Source organism: Spodoptera frugiperda, chromosome 25 (assembly GCF_023101765.2).
Source record: "Spodoptera frugiperda isolate SF20-4 chromosome 25, AGI-APGP_CSIRO_Sfru_2.0, whole genome shotgun sequence".
Classification (NCBI taxonomy): domain Eukaryota; kingdom Metazoa; phylum Arthropoda; class Insecta; order Lepidoptera; family Noctuidae; genus Spodoptera; species Spodoptera frugiperda.
In genome coordinates, this window is record NC_064236.1 from 12,606,994 (window position 1) to 12,628,914 (window position 21,921).

At 34.4% G+C, this 21,921-nt stretch overlaps 1 protein-coding gene across 3 annotated transcripts; it reads left to right on the top strand.

The window, feature by feature from the left end:
- The first annotated feature begins 2,180 nt into the window (after positions 1–2,180).
- LOC118278447 (DENN domain-containing protein 1A) lies at positions 2,181–20,865 on the top strand. Of its 3 annotated transcripts, XM_035597670.2 has the most exons (14): positions 2,186–2,382; positions 5,433–5,588; positions 5,681–5,818; positions 6,567–6,750; positions 7,044–7,301; positions 7,390–7,491; positions 7,835–7,947; positions 8,025–8,133; positions 8,390–8,578; positions 11,112–11,144; positions 12,876–12,982; positions 13,201–13,426; positions 14,442–14,876; positions 18,506–20,865. In XM_035597670.2, the coding sequence occupies exons 1-14, from the start codon at positions 2,366–2,368 to the stop codon at positions 18,749–18,751; spliced, it is 2,313 nt and encodes a 770-aa protein (XP_035453563.1). In that variant the 5' UTR covers positions 2,186–2,365; the 3' UTR covers positions 18,752–20,865. The 3 variants fall into 3 exon arrangements, with proteins under 3 accessions (XP_035453648.1, XP_035453563.1, XP_035453723.1); XM_035597755.2 differs by lacking the exon at positions 11,112–11,144 and having other exon boundaries at positions 2,181–2,382; XM_035597830.2 differs by lacking the exon at positions 14,442–14,876.
- The last annotated feature ends 1,056 nt before the right edge of the window (positions 20,866–21,921 follow it).

The following is a 21,921-nucleotide window of genomic DNA, read 5'->3' on the forward strand; positions in this document are numbered from 1 at the left end:
GGCGAGTATAGGCAACTCGACACCCGATCAGAGCTCAATCCGAACGCAGGGTGCCTCACAAACACCTACGCAACCACGACACTGGGGTGGTTTTTAGTCAGTAAGAGTCAGACATTCCCTTACGCCTCACTTAAAGGAGATGGTTATTTAGATTATTTTCCCCCATCAAACAAAGGGAGCAGCTGAATGGAAGTAGCTTTTAACCAGCCTATCTGGTATGGTATTCGAGGAAGCATATATTCAGTAATGAATCTGTTGTGTTGTGGCTAATACAATGATGATGAAGTATTTTTGTGACTTCCTGGGTTACGCACTCTTGTCACTCCCTCGTTGAAGACTACCACCCGGTAGCCCTCAACAAGAAGGGGACAATCATTTTTTGTATAAAAAGCAGCTAGGATTACATAGCGTGGTCGGTAAAACCTGAATTGCTGCCGAGATCACCATGAAGCACCTAAATTTTATGCTTGACCAGACCCAGACCGCCCTTGATTGAAACCTGACCTGTTAGCTGTGAGTCTATGGGCTAGAGACCTCCTGTAGGCAAACAGAGTGTAGGATGTCTTTCTGTTAGAATGGAATGAAGATATCCGCTATGTGTCTGGTAGTGGTTGAATGCAAAGGACTAAAGATCGAGTTTAGGAGCGTGTTATCGGTGAGGCCTACCTATACCTAGCTGTGTATGAAATCGTTTAGGTAAGTGCGGGAATCCCATGCTTGGGCACGAATGGGCTGGCTCGACTGCGAGATAACTGCTACGGTCTTGGTGTGTCGCCATGTGAATGCTGAGTGAGGTTACCGGAGGCAACCAAATTTTAAATCTTCAGTCCTCAAATCCCAAACCCAAACGCCAAACCTCGCGCTCGTATGAGGCGCATCGCTGGGGCGAAACCCCACTGCCGCGTCAGATTAGATCGTGGCGGGATGAGCTCCGGCGCGATTTCATGGCGGAATGGAAGCAGCGGCTGTCGCAACCGAGGGCTGGGCTCGCTGTTATTGCAGCGGTAAGTCCCCTCTTTGAGGAGTGGCTAGAGAGGCGTCACGGCGTCTTCACCTACCGCCTGACGCAGGTGATTACCGGAAGTTTCGGTAGGTACCTGTTTCGGATTCGGCGGGAGGAAACGCCCGGGTGTCGTCATTGCGAGGACCACCCGGAGGACACGGTGGAGCATACAGTAGCGGTGTGCCCTGCATGGGCTGAGCACCGCCGTGTCCTTAGGGATGTGATCGGCGACGGTGACCTCTCGCGTCCGGCCCTGGTTCAGGCCATGGTGCGGAGCGAGGGGGAATGGGACGCTGTCTCCTCCTTCTGCGAAGCAGCCATGCTAGCTAAGGAGGAGGCGGAGCGCGTGAGGGAACGATCCTCTTCACGCCCCAGCTGCCGCAGAAGACACTCCGGGCGTCGGGGGTCGCGTGACGATCTCCGGCCACCGTAAGTGCGGGTCTGCGGACAACGAGCAAGGGTAGCTCGCCGCCCGAACAGAACCAGACCCGTGCGTACGGCGCGTCGCGTTCCGCGCGCGCCTCAAAGAGCCAAACCACCACAGATGGGGCCCAGTAGGGCTGATGCCCGATCCGGAGCTGCGGACAACGTAAAAGGTTACCGGGGCTCCGGCTCAAAGCAGGAGAAGGAACGGGGTGGTTTTTAGTCAGTAAGAGTCTGACACTCCCTAGCGCCTCACCCAAGGCGGGAGAAGTCATTGGATGATTTACCCCCCTCAAAAAAAAAAAAAAAACGCCAAACCCCAAAAGACCAGTAACTCTTTTATGTTGCGGGTACCTATTGATGGGAGTAGCATCAAGTGATAAGGACAATCGTTTGCCGGCCTATACCTTAAAAAAACGGGTTGATCCGTTGATAGCTGATGATGATCGTGATTTACTGATGAAGTTAAAACACAAAACGACGATGACGGTATATTTCTTACCATCTAAAAGAATTTAAAATAAAAATACTAAGTAATTATTTAAAACTATTTTACACAGACCTTGTGAAACGGAACGTTATTTGACGAGTGTCGCTTCGACAAGGCAACATTCCATAGACACGTCAAAAACTACGCTTGCATGTTTAGCATATGATAGGTGCTGTCGCTATTGTTGCTTTAAATTAGACAGAGATAGAGCTTATCTTAGCGTTGAAATAATTTCAATAAATTATTATCTCTGGAAAGTGACTAACATCGTCTGTCTTTCGTAATAGTTTGGAAATAGAGTTAAAAATCTTTAAAAAATGTTTCATTCGACTCGAAGGTAGTTTTCTATGGCTGGTGATGTTTCATGATATTAGAATTTATCAATAAGTAACTTCAGATTGTGTGTTGTGGAAGATGTAAACAAAATTTCATATGATCCACGTCGAGACATGGGTTCCAGAGTAAGGTAATTATTATTTAAGTTTTCCATTATAAGATTACTATTACAATATATTTAGTGTGCTTAAACGTAGTCGTCCTTCCTTACATAACCCCAAAAAGGGAAAATTCGGATTATTGTATTGCTAACTCCATATTGCGTTTGCTTTTTATTTACTTACCATTAAACCACATAAACCATTTACGCCCCGCGACAGATGTCTAGTTGGTACAGTACCCTGATAAAATCATATCCTGTTTAACTCAATTCTAATGTAGATACTGTGAATCTGTTTGTATGCTTGTATTGCCTAATGTAGAAATGTAAGTACATTTTCTACAATCAATATCTACAATATATATATGATTAAGTTTATCATTCTGATACTGATAATAAATGCACCATATTTTGTTCATAATAATTATGATATTATCATGGAAACTACAATGGTCTTATCAGAATCCAGTTATATTACCTATATATATTTATTGTGCTTTTTGTACTTTGAGTTAGCAGGATGGTTACAACATGGTTATTGAGCCACTTAAAATATACACAAAAAATAGTAGAAAAACAAACCTTCTCAATAAATTCATCTTATACCTATAGGTCATACTTATTTCTTTTTAAACATTCATATTGGGTAAACATTCTGAGTGTGAATTACGTTAATATTAACTCTTACCAGGTGCAGATGTAGCTCTCAAAAAAGTGGCACAATCACAATATAAAAATATTAGACAATATAAACATATCGTGATTGACACGAGCTTTATACGGGTCTACCTTTATTAGTAGAATTTTTTTGGTCATAATTTTATTTTGCATAACAACGCATGGCAGAAACTTCATTTCGCAGAAAATCATTTGGTATACCATCATTTGTAAAACATTAAAAACGCATAATTTTGTAAGTCCGAATCATCTTTAGGAATTGATACCCATAATAATTGAAAGGTAGAACCATCATTTTGCAGAATGTTCACTGTCAGAATCGTCTTTTGGCATAAATTTCATAACCATAATAATTAAAAAGTAGAACCATTGTATCTCAGAAAGTTCACAGTTAGAATCGTCTTTTGGCATACTTATGAAAAGTATGCAAAAAGACGATTCTCCATAATAATTGAAAGACTCATCTATCACGCAAGCATGCAGCAAGCAAGCAAGCAAGTAGTCGCCTGCTCCTCAGCCCGCGGGCCGCCTCGCCCCTCCGCGCCTACGCGATTTTAAATTGCACTCTAGGGGTAGGGCAAACAAGACTAGGTGCAGTCGGTTTTGCAGCGATTCGGTTCTGTCACTTCACTAACTTTTGTAGTATAAGATATTGACTGTTTAAGACAATATTTTAATTTAAGGTTAAGAATATGATTACACTTTATAAAAAGGGCAATAATTATGCCTTATAAAATTATTCCAAATGATATTCTACCAAACAATCGTCGCTCTAAATAAACGTTATGTGAAACGAAATTATCCAAAATTAAGTTTTGCCAAAAGTAATTATGCCAAATAAAATTCTACCATCTTAAAAGTATGCCTTTGTAAATTCGGACAAATAAACATTTGGCAATACAATAATTTTATTAAAAGATTTTTAAGCCATATGTATGTTCGTTTAAAAAAGATTCTGCCAAGTGTGTTATGCTAAACAAATTTCAGAGCATTAAAATTCTGCCAGATAGAGGGAACCCGCTTTATACATACCATACTGTTATATTAAACAGTGATGAAAACCTTGACCGATTACAATTTATCGATTAGGGTTGTAGGTTAGTATTCATTTAGACAGTTCTAGGTTACATTTCATCTGCACAGGTTTAGTTGCTATTACTGTAATTGGTAGATAATTTGATATAGTATGTTCCGTATAAAATATGTGAATATGTGTTATTTAAACTTTTACTGTATAATATTCTATATGTGTACTGTAACTGCTACACCATATCTCACATGTGCTAGATCATGTTGCACTTGATATATGATCTTGAGTATAAATGTGTACCTATTATTTCTAAATAACTAGTTATCAAACGATTTACTTACATATATATTTACTCAAGGAATTCCTCTACCCAAAGATTTTCTTCTGTGTCGTACGTAAACTTTACGAACCTACAAATTCAGATACAGATCACACCCAGAAGCTCAACAATAATCAATGAAAGGTTACGCATGGGAATCTGTGACAACTATCTTGCGCATCAGTCAGTTGCCTAGTCACTGCCCCAACTGTGCACTGTAATAATTTGATTAAATACTGCATCTAAGCAACTCTGTGTGAAAGGTTACCACAATAACATTTTGATGCATTTGACTGCACGGTTGGTGCGGTGGCTGGGCAACTGGCTGCCGCGCAACGGGTAGCGGGTTCGATTCCCGCACGGAGCAACTCTTTGTGTGATCCACAAATTGTTGTTTCGGTCTGGGTGTCATGTGTATGTGAACTTGTATGTTTGTAAACGCACCTACGACACAGGAGAAAATCCTAATGTGGGGCAACATTTTTTTTAAAAAGAGAAAAAAAAATCAACATTTTGTAACTACTTAACTATAATTTAATGTCTTGTCTGCCGATTTGAAACAATAGAAAATACATTATCTTGTGCTTCGATTTCCGTTCAAAGTTCCAACACCACGGGTTGTACATTATAAAAACAAAAACTTTTTTTAAACAGAAAGATATTCAGTGTCATTCGCTGTACCTTAATTGCCTATTGCAGCTTTAAAATTAGGAGTAAAGTGCTATATTGATCATATTAGATTAGGTATTTGTATTAAAAATAAACTATTAATTGTCTATAAAATAAATTGGAATGCAGCCAAATAAAAGCAGAAGATTTATTGCTTTCATGCATTTCATTTTAGGTCAGAGATTGAGAACAATTGAAATAGCTGATGTCAATCAGGCATTGTAATTATGCTATGAAATCATGCAAATTATGCATGCCTAGTTAAAACAACTTAGTTAAGTCTTTTTGTTAAATGAACCAAGCTTCTTTAAATCTAATCTTTTATGAACATTATAACAAAAATTTATTCATTTCTTTTTTCAATTTGTCTTTATATGTTTTCAGAGACACTGTACGCTTCTTGTTCGAATTATTTTGTGAAGTATCACCTGGTGATCATCTGAGGGAACCTTATGTCATAAGGAAATATCCAGAAACATATAAAAATGAAGAAGAGTTAAAAAATATTCCAAAATTTACATTCCCATGTCAACTAGAAAAGTAAGTTTTTACAGTTTGAGACACGGTACAATTAGCCACTTTCTTCTTTAAAATTTTAGTACCTAGATATTCATATTTTTTTTAATTTTCAGTTTGTTTGCACAGCACTATTCATTTGTGCTGACTTCAGAGGACTCTAAATATACATTTTGTTTCTGTCGATATGATCCTAAAGCCAACACAGCACTTGTGTTACTGTCACATCTACCATGGCACGATATATTTTACAAGTAAGTATCAATTATATATACATAGTTGTTGCATGGTGACTTACACGTAAAACGTCTCATGATAAATTCTTGAGTATACATATCTAGAAAAATGATTTCCTTTAATCCTTATTTACATCACTTGCGAATGTCTACACTGAATTGAATAAATCTTATTTTTATTATTGTTGTCTGTCAATCAGAAAAGGTTTATAATCATGAAAGAGCATTAATGAAGAATTCACTGTAAATTTCAGTAAATAATACCTGTACCTAGCTGGCTTGATTTGATAATTAAGTACCTACATTTGCTTGCTTGTGCAAAATGTAAGATATAACAAATATAACAGTCAAAATATAATCTATTTCAATAAAATTGCGAACGTATTTCAATCACTTTGTATCGCTTATAATTGACATACTAGTGCCAATCTAGAACAATTTATATTGTGAGACACTTATTTTCAATAGGACAATAAAATTTCCAAGTCTTAAATTTTATACAAGGTTCATGGTTGTGAACTGAAGGTCAAAATTAAATGAGAAATTAATGTATGGCTGGCGCAATACTTCGTATATGCTTTGCCACAATCAGTTATTGGAAAACAGCAAATTTATTCAAAATTGAGGTGCAGGTTATGTAATTAAGCAAACAAATATTTGTGCTTTGCGATTGTGAAAATGATGATATACGTTGATTCATTGATGTTTTTTATTTGTTGGCAATACAGGAGAGTTTACTGTTATTCAATGTCAATTTACTTTTCAGGTTACTGAATTGCATAGCGAACCTGATAAACAGTCCAGAACGGGGTGAATTAGCATCATTCTTGGAAGCATGTCGAATACGTCCACCTATGCCCGGCCATACACTTAAAGTGACCTATAATGCTGGCCACAGCGTTTTCACATGTCAGTGTCCAGACAACAAACTACCAAGTATTCCAGAAAATGTAAGTGCATAAATAATTATCTGATTAAGTAATAACAGTGATTTCCTCAGTATATCGAACATTGTGGTGGATAGGGAATGAGCGGTTAATAGACACAGAAAATAGGATGAATAGATTCTATGAAGAATTTCCCAATTCCTATTCACCCCTCTTTTGTCTCTATTCTCATCTCGATCCCTATTTACCACAATTTTATAATTCTTTAATCCTTAAACTATAGTTCTTTAAGTAAACTGTTTTGTAATGTTGTGTATTTTGAAAACATTTATTACAATATTTATTAATTATTTCAGTGCAATTTAACGGAATACTTTAGTGCCATGGACACGAAATGTATGGCCGGGCTATGGGCGGCATTGCTGCATGAGCGCAGAGTTGCAATAGTAGCCTCAAAACCTTCCAGGTTATCAGCTTGCGTACAAGCAGCTAATGCAACGTTGTTCCCGATGTCTTGGCAACATATATTCATTCCAATTCTACCAAAACATCTTGTTGATTATTTATTGGCGCCCATGCCATTTCTTATCGGAGTTCCTAGGAGTGTGATGGAGGTAAGTGTTAGCCCTTATTGTTGAGTAATGATCTATATCTTATATGTTTCTGTCAAATTAATAATAATTGTTGTTGGTATTCTTACAGAATGTAAGGATGTCTGAAATAGGCGATGTGGTTATATTAGACGTAGATGCAAATGAGCTTAAATCACCATTCAACGATTTAGAAGGACTTCCCTCTGATCTGGTAAGAAAAACACGTTTGTTTTACTTCTTTCTGCAGTTGCATACAATCATGTCATTTTCTATGAATGCTACCTTTCGATTGGTAAAATTTTTGCAAACATTAATACCGATTAATAAAGAAAATACTTAAATGATTAATTTCATAATATGTATATTTGACTATGAAATATAATACATATATCGAAAAAGGTATTGCCTGGGATAGGGATAGGATAATAAACAGTTAATCGTAGGATGACAACAAGGTCTTGTTTGATACCCAGACAATAAAACAATCGATCGTCATAGATTACTTGTATATTACATTCTGCTGTTTTGAATGGTAGTGTGATTATTTTTTTCAGGTCTCGAGCTTAAAGAAGGCTTTAAGTGATAAGAATGCATTGGGTGATGCAGTGTCTCGAGCGTTTTTACGTGCCCTAGTTTCATTAATAGGTGGATACCGTGATGCTATAAAGTAAGATCTGGAACCGATATATCGTAGTGACATCAAGCAATAAATTATGACTTCTTCTAATAAAATATTTGTTTCAGAATTGAAAATGGCCAGCTGATTACCTTCAATCCGGATGCTTTTATCAGAACCAGAAAGAACATGCAACCATTCCTTACAAAAATATTACAATCCCAAATATTCCGTCAGGTGAGAAGATATAAAACATGGCACCTTTTTAAACCAAACTGCGCATTTTTATTAGTTAGTTTGTAAATCTCACGCTATAGAAAACCCAATCTTTTACTTAAAATTCTAAGATATAATTTTATCTGTATCTGCTTGGGCGAAACTGTCTGATGACAGGCTTAATAACGCGGTAAATTAGTTCAACAAAACTAACAAAAAGTAAAGTAGTATTCCATGTGTTTTATACATTAGGTTCATAGTAATATTGTGATTACAGTTTATCGATGAAAGACTGGATTTGCTGAATTCAGGCCGCGGTTTCAACGATGAGTTTGAAATGGAATGCAGTCATTACGCCGATAAGCTAAATACAGGGAGCGGGCAAAAATTAAAACAACAATACAGAGATTGGGCCAAGACAGTCAAGAAGGAAGGCGGTGCCTTTTTCAAGACTGTAAAAGATAAGGTAAGTTATATTAATAAAGTGTTAAATGTCTGGTGTGTAAATAGAAGTTATTTCCTGCTTGTTATGTTTGGGGATGAGTATTTATTTGCTATGTGCTACTAAATGCATATTCATGCTGTGAGTTTTTCTATGTATACATTTTATAGCCATTGCATTACTTTCATGATTCATACTTACTAAGAAATTTTATATAGTCTTCATGAAATGGCGATCGTAAGTTTTTATATTCAGCTGTAATATTGAATTACAATAATCTTTACCTGATTAACTTTTTGTTTAAGTAAATCGATGTGTGTTGGCGAGGTTTTGATCTAACCGTAACCTACATAGCTTAAGTAAACACAATGTATAGACACAATACACTTAAAAGTTACTTGTACATTACTGCTTATCACAAAAAGCAGCAGCAGCACTTTAAATAAAAATGTAGTAAAACTAATGGCCATCGCAAACTTTGTTTGATATGGATGTGAGAAATTTTAATACTGTTTATTTATATCTGTAAATACATATATATATGAGCAATATGTTGAAGTCATCATTATGAGTACTTGTTGAACTTGTATTGATATAACTTTGTTTGTTAAGGTATTTATGTGTTTTTTATTTTGTTTATTTTGGACTCACAACAAAGGATAGACATAGTCTTGTGATCCTTCAATTAAAGGGGATCACATCCTGCGAATTAAATGCGTAATATAAACATAAATCTTCCTTGATAATTTATGAAATTCGTATTTTATATTCATATTGGCTACATAACATCTGGTTTGAAAGTCAAATTTTATTGTCAGATAAATTATTGCATGAATATCTGTATAGAGAGATCTCTATGAAGTTATATAGATATATAACGTCACGTTTTGTAAATATTTCATTAGTTATCTAAAAAAAATTGATACTAATATTTTATGAGTAGGTAATAAAATATGTTAATCATATTCATTTCCATGTATAAAGCACAGCAACAGCACAGTCATTTGCTGTTAAAATAAATCTAAAATTGACATTTCAGTAAACATGCAAATATGTAATGCATGATATTTTACTTATGAAAAATAGAGAAACAGAGAAATGAATAACTTTATAATCTTATGGTTTCCTATAAGTTAACATCAATAAATGTCAGTGACACGATTTTTTAAGTATCTTCTGAAACAATAGTTATTTCATAAAGGACATGTGTAGTTTGTATAATCCCTGTAGAATAGCTACATTATGTATGATGATAATCAGAAAAATATATAATAAATTGAAACAACCATATCTTAGTGAAATAAAATAGAATTGGAAGTGCTTTTCCACCAGAGATGTGCTATGGCTATGTTGTTATGGATGCGTTTAGCTTCCACTAATTTATATTCAATACTAGCTTCTGCCCGCGACTCTGTCCGCGCGGATGTCGATCTTCGCGTGGATGTTTTATTTCTCTATTTTGAGTAACTCTGACAATGACATCTTATAAATATCTATTGAACCCAAATACGGCTAGGCCCATAATAATTAAGGAGATCCCTCTATTGAGCTACTGCTGTAGAGCTGGCGTCTGTAGTAAAGAACTGAAACATTTTTTTTCCTACGTATTTTTCCAGGATACAAAATATCCTATTTTATACCCAGAATAATAAGGTATAATTATACCAAGTTTCATCGAAATCGAACCGTTAGTTTTCAAGTGATGCCTGAACATACAGACAGACAAATAAGTTTTTAATCATATATTTGGGTTTGGTATCGATCCAGTAACACCACCTGCTATTTATTTTTTCAAATATTTTCAATGCGCCATACAGACTTCTACAGATTTATGTATAGATTTACATAAAATCTATACATAAATCTGTAGAAGGGTTCACATATTCATTGATACATATAGCTTAGCATTAGTGAAAATGGACTCAACTAAACTAGGCTTTTATATGTAAAGATGCGTGCTACAGATTCGTGTTATGAATGCATGCTATCGATACTTTGTATCAGCGGAAACGGTCACATAGTGTCACAGCTTAGCTATTACTTCTTCGTAGCGTAGCTACATATCACATCTCTGGTGAAAAATCACTCTAATTCATAGATATTGGTACTTAACACCCATAAAAAAAAATTGCCCAAAGGCCTGTGTCGACTTGTCGTTTATTATGCTAACAAACATTTTTACAACTACGAACTAGACCTAGTTTGAATTCACGGCCTTTAATAAATATCTGACTGAAAGTTCTAACACCTTCGTACCGATTGGGTAATCTGGTAAACTCATGAAGCTCATGAGGTCTGCCTAGGGATCAGGGAATCGGCCAGATATTCTGCAGCGCCGTAACGCTAGAAATGTAGTTTTTTGGAGGAAAATACAAACAATGCACAGTTCTCTATGTAATTACTACAAATTGTTTCAGATACATTTAAACATAGTGTAATTTAAAGCACTTACCTTGTGAACATACTTGGCTTTCAACTCTTAATACTCGCATGCATGCTGTAACGCTGTAAGTAATGGAGGTTTTCTTTTTTTGCTTTAAATTATGAATATTTGCAGGCGAACCCAGCTGTGCAATCGGCGGTCAAAACGGTGAGTCCTAGTGAACTCTGTTGTTCTCACAACGACTTTATTGTTGTGGCACTGTTATACATAACTTGGTGGAGAATACTTTATACTCTAACTGCTCGTTTGTAGTCATTTGGTGATGGTATTACGTCTGTGCCTAGTTTTGCTCTGTAATTAGTTCAATTACTAGTTTCGTGTAATAGTATAAATGTATATTTATTTAGTTTATTAATTAATTGCTATACTATTTATAGGTATTTTTATATGACTGTATTTATGATACTGTACAATTTATGTCTGTTGTTGCTTTGTTACCAAGATGTTGCTAAAATATGCACTCATTGTGACCTTAAATCATTAAGTACTTTGTTTTACTATTTTCTATGCTATATTTTCTGTATCGTAAGTTAAATTTAGTGTAGTACTGATATATTCAACAGTTACCATTTATTATTGTGTAAATAATTTTAAATTAACTATACATTAAATTAAGTGAATGTATATTATATTTTAGTGTAAAAATAGCATAGCTCACAACGTAGATGCCGCTATATTTTAATTCAATAAAGTATATACTCCACGAAGTTACGAATACCAGTTGTTATTCCAAATTGTAGTTATATTACTCTGCACTGGGTCCCAGTATTTTTGGTTATAGGACAAATCCGTATTTATTTGCACGCAACGAGGGTTTTTCATTTGCGCTTACGATATGACACTAAAGAGGTGTAAGGTCCTATTAGTTCAATCGGTTTAGCTATCACAGGTTGAATGACTTTAACTTTACATTTTTCAAATTATGTTCTTTTTTTTACAAATTATGCTCTTCATAAATATTTTAAGCTACACTAGTGTCCCTAATGGCGCGAACAACTTACTCCGTGGTGGTTTGTATTTACTTAGGTATTAGGTATTTTTTTGGTATATTATTAATATTACGATCTTGCACGAATAGGAAAGTATTTTTTTTCGTAAAGCGCAGTATTCAAAACTGTCTATTAGAAAGTCAAAACGTATGTAACTACCCACATATAAACACTCCGTCAAAACAACTCTTATTACATACTAATGTACCTTTATGATGGTATTGTTAATATTTGTTATTCTAGAGTGTACTGAAGCTTTCCGAAATTATTTATACGCCACAAACTAATTTGTACCACAAAAAAATCATTAACAAATATATTGTCAGTGTTTGTTTCGAAAAACATGGCTAGAGATTTTTTTAACTTATTTTTCGTCTTAGCCATTAACTTATTTATTTAACTTATTTTTCGCCTTAAAAAATTAAATTCTCATAAACATAATGATGATATATAAACGATAGAATGAATGTCAAACAGGGTCGTGATAGTTGTTAAACCATAAAACTTGATCATCATAAAAATACATATCTTGACTCCTAGGAATAATTTTTAATTTAGGCTTTATATTAGAATTCACACAGGAAAAGATTGCATGCTGCTCGACTGCACACTTATTATATTTTTTTCCAATTGTCCATGTAAACTGCGGTCGTGGGTCGAAAGTATTAGTTGTCGGAACATAACCTTGCCGAATATTTTATTATACAATAAATAAAACCCATTATGGTTTGGCTTTATATTATTTCATATTTAAGGAAATTTTGTGATGAAAACAAAATAGATGCTACTTTTGTACACTCACAATGTTATGACCCGGCTATTATCTAACGATAACGATCGCAATTAATTATTACAATGGTTTAAAGTTAATATGTTTTGATCCATAAAGGTCCGCCAAGGAGGCAAGAATGTGAAATCTGCAGTAAAAGGTCTGAAGAATAAAATACCCAGGACTGGTTCCCGCCCGTCTTCTATAAACACTACCGATGACAGCAGGTAATTAACTATACTAGGTATATTGAACTAATGTTTATTTACCAGTGGTGACTTAACTGTAGTGAAGGGTGTGCAGTGCATTGGGGCATGTGTCGGGGTTGGAGGCTCTGAAAGTCAAAATATGTACATCATACGCATTATTTATTTATATATTTTTTATCGCGTCTGTTGGGTGCTGCTGTTGAGTGTCCTGCTACCATCTTTATTTTTTGACGCAGATTTTCGTGTGGGTCAGCAACGCCAGTGTCGTCGGACTCGTCGGATTCGTCACCTTCGAACAAACCCCCGCTGAGCCGGCCACTGCCACCCCGCGAGCCTCCGCCCGCATTGCCTCTCGATCTGCTCACCGAAATGGAGTTCCTGTTCGACAGTAAAAAAACACAACGACGTGACAGCTTCCCAAATAGTTCGCACAACTCCGACATCAGTCTTCCAGATAAAGCAGTAAGTCAGAAACGGTTGCTAATTTTAAATCAGAATGTAGATGTCGTCCTCGTAGCTTCTTGTTAGACGCTTGTGTTCTTTCATTAGTGCGTCATATAGTTAGTGTAGAATCATACTTTCGATACGGCACTTTGCATATACAACGTGTAACAAAAAGGGGGTATACATATCAATTGCACAGTTTCTAGATAACATACGGGAAGGTTTTTTAAACTTATGTTTTCATGGTACCAAGTTATGAAATTTTCCAATCGCGCCGCGGCGCGATTCAAAATTAGGTAGACAGGTACTAGGCGATCAGACTGACAGAAGAAATGTTTTGTAATACTAGCGAGTGACCCCTGTATTGTTGTGACACATTTGTATGATTTGAAATCAAGAACCATGCGATATCAAGTATTTGGTACAAATTTTTTTTCAATCGAATTTTAAGCTGAAACTTTGTGTAGAGATTCTATTCAACCTGTATTCATCAGGGCTTCTTGATGTATATAGGTATTTTGTTACACGTTGTATATTAATTTCGTATACCGTTCCTCTACCATTTTGTACTCTCATGCAAGTTATTAAATTAGTAGATATTATTGCTACCAGTACAAGCATCTCATCTAAACTATTTAAATTGAGTTACACCGTCTTAATCGAAAGAGGGAAGCGACGTCGCTTTGAAATCGTATTATTTTGGTATCGTATTGGAGGTGTGATTAATACCTGTCATAGAGTTGGATACCTTTTTTAAAGTTATTATATACTATTTATATATTGTTATATGTAAATAGTAATGTAGTTATCTACACAATAAAGCTGTACTTACACGTGTTTTTAAAAGGTATCTCATCTATGGTGTTTCATTGAAATGTTATGCTTTTTTATTACTGTAATAGGCTTTCATACACCAAAACTGTGCTTTCTTTTTTGTACTGTCCACATTATTGTGTTTAGTACCATGTGAATGCGATATCAGCATGAACGCTCCTAGGAGCACCGTGGCACATCATTTAATTTTATTTTGCAGAAAACACTGTCACCATGTCTCCCACCCCGGTTACCGGAACGTCCCCAACTCCCAGTCCGTTACCCAATCATTTCCACGAGGAAACTAATTGATTTATCTGATGCGCCCATGCCGCCGCCGCGTGCGACACCCACTTCGACGCTCCAAAATCTACACTTTGTCAGTAACATCACAAAAAATGATGTGAATACTACACCAGACTTTCACACGACCACGATCCGCTTCACTGAAGGCAATGATAAAGCAAAATTAAAGTTAACCCTATCAACGAATCAAAGGAAGGTGTCACTGCCGACCACTCAGTCGCCATGTAACGGCACAGCGCCGAAACTCACGGTACCCTCTGTAGGTAGACCGAGCCAAGAGGGCGTAAGGCCCAGGCTCGTCGTGGGACCCAACGCTGAACTACCTTCGTACAAGGGAAAAATTCAAGAGGTAATTCTGATATGCACATTTGTAATCATATCGATTTTATATATGATTGTAAAGCAGAAAATTATAGAATTTATGCCTTGAACTGCAAGAGTGAAATTATGTTTGCACTAACATGCCAGGTTTACAATAATATATTACCTAACCATTAATTTTGGATATTATAATGTTCACAATTATAAATAATATTTATCTAATATGTAACGACCCTTTACTTATAGTAAGACAATACTATTGCAGTTTAGTTGCTTTTAATTCCGAGCACGGTGGAAAGGTGTCGTTATACATAGACCTTAGCAGTAGTTTAGGTGTACCAATTGTTTATATCTGTAGCAAAATTTATGACGTCCAGTGTTCGTTATGTGGAGGGTGTAACAAATGTACACGTTTATGATGTACGTGTTTATCATATCGTGCAAAATATTAACTTCCACTAATGTTCCGGATATGCTACTATAGATATTCGTTTCTGTATGAAATGTATCTAAATTAATGTTCGATAGCTTATAGAATATGTTCTAATATTACAAAGTGAATCAATATGACAGTTAAAAATAAATATTTATTTATTATGTGCCAAGCACAAAAATAATTTATTCCCAGTTATGGATTGTGATTTAAAATTATTCGAAAATAAATACAAATATTTCTATTTTAATGATCCTCTTATATCTTCTCTTTTGCTTTGTACTTTATAATGCTTATAAGAAATCTATTAAATGACACGCTATTTATGTTATCATGGGTAATTAATCTATCCCCTCCTCTAGTTCTATTGCAAATTATTGTTACTTTTGTACAATTGATTATGATTATTGTAAATTATTACTTAGTTATATTGTGTTATTGACATATCGATTTCTAGAATTTAGAAGAATCCATTTAAGGCTACCTTAAAAGAGTTATTATTTTGCTAAATTTTTATTAAGGTTGAAATGTAGTGGTTTATACTATATTATTTTATATGTGGCCCACGTAAGTGTTCCTATGGTTTTGCATAATAATTTTTCTTACTCATATTCCGATCGTAATAATTATGGTTAATAAGTATAAAACGTTATGATCTCATATTGTGATGCTAGCTCGTTTTATGTAAGTTTAGTTAACAATGCAAAAAAATTAAAGTTATTGGCAAAAGGATGATTTGCATTACATACACAATAACTAATAAAAGGAATCGTAGAAATTTAAATGATTTTATATTCGATATTGATCGATATGTGCAGTCGAGAGGAAACCTGAAATAAACAATTGAAATCTTAAAGTAAACCTTATTTAATGTTATCTAAGAAACGTATTTGTATAGGTCCCATTTTTATCTCAAAATTATTACCTTAACTGTTGTATAAACAAAATTTGGGTACAGAAAATACTGTCAAAAGTGATTACTTGTTTCATTATACAATAAGTTTCACTTAGTCTAAGTACTTAGTACTTAATACATATCATTTATAAAAATATATTATTATAAGTCGTCTAATACTGGAAGTACTTATTATCTAAGTGTTTTGTAATTCGTCAATGTAATGATGACTGGAACTGGACTGCAGAATTATGAATTTATGTCCATGTATTTCTAGATATGCTTCAGAGTATTATAACAAATTACCTAGCACTTTGAAGAAAATTATGGATTTAACTATATACGGTGACTAGTAATTAGTGAAGGATATTTAAACACGTGATTGTACTCAAAATTACAAACAACTTTCCCCAAGAATCTTTTTTGTATAAGTACTCATTAGTTTTATTTTTATCACAATAATAAAACAACAAAATTTTATTAACGCGCGAGTAAATTTCGATAATAGTTACTAACTTTCCGATTCCGATTTACGCGAGCGCAAGCGCCTCACTGCTAACAGCTGATCATGCGAAAGCAAGCGCGCGCGAAATTGATAAAAATAAAATTAATGACTACAAAAAGTTTCTTAGGGAAAGTTATTTGTAATCATGAGTACAATCACGTGTTTAAATATCATTCACTAATTACCAGTCACCATATATATTAAGTACCTCCACTTGTATTTTTATAGGACCGTTATAAAGTTGATCTAATTCTTCCTGTCTCACCTCGACGTTCAAATTGAATTGGCTTAAGAGTTTTTATACGGCGCTTTCATACAAACTTTCAAGTCCAAATTTATGGAAACTTTTCAACCGAAAATGCTTGAAAATACTTGGTACTCACACGCAAGGAGTAATATTGGTGTCAAGGTCTAAAAAGTTAGTTCAAGCATTTAAAAATAAACTACCTATAGTGCCTTAGTACGTATTAATAATTTTAAAATGAATAACTTTTTCTGCGTCGTGTGTCAAAAAATAAATCGTTGTAACAAAATTTTTAGACCTGAAATAATTATATTGAATACAAGTACCAAATTTCATTAAAATTGGTTTAGTAGTTTCCACGAATTTGGATTTGAAAGTTTGTATGGACATTCGTGTCTCGTAAACACTCGTTAAGCATTTGAATAGACATATGCTATGCAAATCAACCTACTTCGAATAGAACGTAAGCGGGTCATAGTAATCCATACATATTATAAATTAACAAGATGCAATAAAACCAATGGGAAGCTCAATAATGTGCGTCACTTACTGCTGTACTTACCTAGGTATACATATTTTTATAATGACACGAGCACTTGTACATAATACACTGTTTGTCGTCCTCTAGCAAGGTCATGCTTACATAGAACTTGCATATGCATGTTACTAAATATATTTAAGTATGCATAAATATTGGATTTTTATTTAATAGAAGTAGTTACACTCTATTCGTAATGTAGATGACTTTGACGAGGTTGCGTACATGAAATGCAATCTTGGAAGTAACATAGAGTCGTCGAGCGCTTACGCACTTTCATTGCATCGTTCACTGTATTGCATTAAACAAATATTGAAGCCAGGACAGATGTAAGTAAATAACGGTGCTCACTACTATAAAACTATTACTAGCGTTACGCTTAACGTCTCTAAAACCAGGTTTCAATAGAAATATACTAAGTACATATTAAAAATAAATGTTTTGAGATTACCAAGATCTTAGACACTAACGGGTGAATAATAAAACTTAACTTGTGCGTAAGCGCAACCAACTAATATCTGATTTAAAATGGTGGGCATTGTTTTATGTGTGTTATTATAAAAAGGACCGGGCAAATGTAAAATCAATCATGAAAACAATTGTTGTTATTAGGTCCTATAGAAATTAAATTTATTGAAACCAGACAGTCACAAATACAGTTGCAATTTCATTTATATAAGTAAAAATAATGGTTTATTTACATTATTTAATTTTGAACAGCACATATGAACTTTTAATTTTGTATCTTTTCTTGCATGATATGGATATATCGTTTGTCGTAGACATTTATGTTCCAAACGTTTGATAATTGAATTCGTGATATTATACTTTGCTTATATATGCATGCCACAAATTAACACATTTTTACACTAAAATTATTTCACAAGTTGTTGGTACATAAAGTACATCTAATGTAAATGAGTCATTATCTAGCTACCGATAATATGTTTGTACTTGTTTCGGTGATGACACTTGCCACACGAGGCCTATCAAGGAAAGTGTATCGCTTCGTATTTGTTTAACTCACATATTTCTTTTTCAGTCGTGTGGCTCTGATTCTGATCTCATTAAACTGGATGATTCGCCGACAAACCTAGAAGATTTCGATCCGCTCAAGTGTCGTGATAAAAATCAGAAAGTCGAACAAATCAAATCCACAGACAGTGCTCTCTTACACGAATATGGACTAGATTTTAGCCAATTTGGTTTATTAGACTATTCCGCAGGTTCGAGCGCGCGACAGGATTCCAACACTAGTGTTCCCAAAGGCTGGACAACATTTAATTAATTTATCGTGTCGTTCTCTTAGTGTTTACGTTTACTGATGTATATTTGTATGAATTGAGTTATTATTATATATTGTGTATTACGCTTAATTTTGTTTTATATTTGTTACATGTTTATTTATTATAGATGAAATGATTATAAAAAGTCTTTATAATACTGTACATATCAATACTTTGTAAATTACTTCAAATTATCTGTAATATTTGTATCTGTATATTATGTGCTGTAGACGATTATTGTAAGTTCCAGGTGTATAATAATAGTAATTTTAATATTTATAATACATAATCGTTCTCAATGAGCGATGTAAGTGCTTCTATCTCTTCAGAATCTTAAATCTTTGTTTAATGTTACTTGTGAAATGTTTTGTTCTTAAGTATGCACTTTTATTTATTTTGAATTATGGTGTATTTAATACAAGCCACGTGTTTGATTTATCATAGATTGATGAAATTTTTGAAAGACATCGTAAATACTAAAGCAAATACAGACAAGACATATTTTGTAAGACTTATAACTTAAAACACACATTACCTATTATCATACAGGGTAGAAAAAACGACACAGATTTTATATGTTAAAATATATGTATAGAATATATTTTCACAGCCAATAAAAGTAAAGAAATATTTTATATAAGAACTAATAATATATTTTATGAGATACCCTATAAATAGTAATATTCTATATACAAAAAAGAAAGTAAAGTAATTGCTTGCATAGTGGTGTGGAATCGTCAACTAGTGACATTTAGACTCAGCAAGCTTTATTATATCAATTACATTTTTTATATTTTATTAGAAGGTAGATCCTTGCTCACATTCTTATGCATAGGTGCCATATTCATAGGTAAATGATGATTAAATTACCAATAACAAATAAAATCTTGATACCATGTGTAGGTAAATATTATAGAATTGTTATAGATTCTGTGTCAAAATTAGTTTCTTCCACCCTGTATGTCAAAGTAATTCATTCTGTGTATTCTAATTATGTAATTAAAAGTACAATTAGCTGTTTATAAGATATTGGAATTATTTTGTCTAAATCTATATTTATTTATATATTACCAACATTTATAATAATATAAATTTTATTTATTAAGGTGCTTCGTAAAAATAAGTACTAAGCTTAGCCTACATAATTGTATAACTCTTGTGCAACGATTAATGCACTAGCAGAGTGCTATCCGTAGGAACCTACCTACTAACGCTGTTATTCTAGACATCAGGCCATCCAAAATAGGCGGAATTTTCACAAGCAAGTACCAATGTCGTTGTCGAAACTTAACAAATTATTGTTATATAGGTGTCAAACTAACGAATGTGCCGCTTACTACTTCAACAGTTGCCTTCTTATTGAATACTCGCAATTTAGCCACTAAAAATTTATACACCTACACTGAAAATAGAAAAAAATAACTCTTGAATGGATTGCCAACTACAGTAAGTGGCTTTACTGTGTAGTACAGAATGTTAAATGTTAACAAACAAATTCAAAGATTATTTTAACTGAAGTAAACATGAAATTGTGAGACTGAGCTTTGATTGTGTCAACGTATGTAGGTAGGCAAGTGAAGTCGCAAATGCTGGAAACTGAGTAGAGCCAGGCCCGACACAAACAGAGAGTCATGCACGTGAGGTACAGCGTGGTGATGTGATACATATACACCCAAGAACTTACTAAACGGCACAAAATTCCAGTCGATGTCTTAAATTCTGTCTCTTCTTAATACTTATCCATTATAACAACAAATTTGGTGGCGTTTAGTAAGTATTTGGATAAAAAGTACTCCAAGAACCAGAATAGGTATTGCTATACCTTCCAGGATCGAAATTTTGTGGCTATAAACACTCATTATGTCGTAATAAAAGAATTCGTGTAGGTACCTAAATCCCATGCTTATTGATCAATTAAATAGTGTACTAAATAATACAGTTTGTTTGTCTAACAAATTGTATTAATGGGCCTGGCTAAAGATAAGCTACGTATCTGTGTTTAGCCGTTATCCATTCGATAGCAGTGCTAATGACACTTATTGTAGTTACGTACCTAATTACCTATTGTGATTCGGAAAAGTATTTCCAATAACTAATAAAATGATAGACAAAAATATGTTTTAGTGTTATTTCAATCCGGTGTCGTCCCTAAGAATCAACTTAATGTTATAATTATGGCTACCTAAAGTAGGTAATAAGTACCTACTTACCAAATACGACCTAACCACACTAACGCAGTGATATGGTTTAACCTCATAATAGTTATCGTCATACGTTTATGCCCTTTTCGAGAAATTTTGTAAGTGTGATATGTTTTCAGGATACCCAATTTTGCTCTTAGCTTGTGTCGTGGTGGCCCGGAGGTTTAAGGGTGTTACCACACCAATCAATCGACGACATTGATAGTTTGGTATAAAAGCTTTAATTGATCGACGCATACTGGTTGACTAACTAATCGATCGATGGCCGGTCGACGTTGGTCGATTAACTCCGGCTTACACTCTACAAACTTTCAAAACAAAAGGATGCGTTGGTGTTCGCCAGTAGATACATTGTTGGTTGCAGTATTCTTACGAGGTAGTACGGAGACGCAAACGCAGAATACTCTAGGAGCGCCGTTTTAAATCCTGGTCTGGTAGAAAGTAAGTATCGATCGATGCCGATTGATCCATTCTACCATCAATCAACGATCAATCGACTGATGGGGTAGCACAAGGCTTCTTATAAATGAGGCTGAAACTTATAAACTTATTTATTTAGAGACCACTGATATACGGTGAAGGGAAACAACGTGAGGAAACCTGAGCTTATAATCTCTATTTATAAGTTTGATATTGCCAATTCGCGTTCAACAAGCGTGGCGATTAATGCTGAAAATTTCTCCCTGTGTGAGAAGAGGCTTTTCTCAGTAGTGAGCACTTGTAGGCTGTTGATGAAGATGAATTTAGCTTTTTGTTTATACCCATATAAGTAGGTACCAAACCAATTTATTTATCCACACTAACCTAACGTAATAACTAATAAGTAACATTAGGTAGGTACTAGTGATGTAACGAATGTCTTTTTTTAGACATTCACGAATGCGAATATTTACTTAAACATTTGGACTAATTTATTTTGACAGCCTACTTGGTGCGTGTGCAGCACACATTTGTACCTAATACTTCTAGTC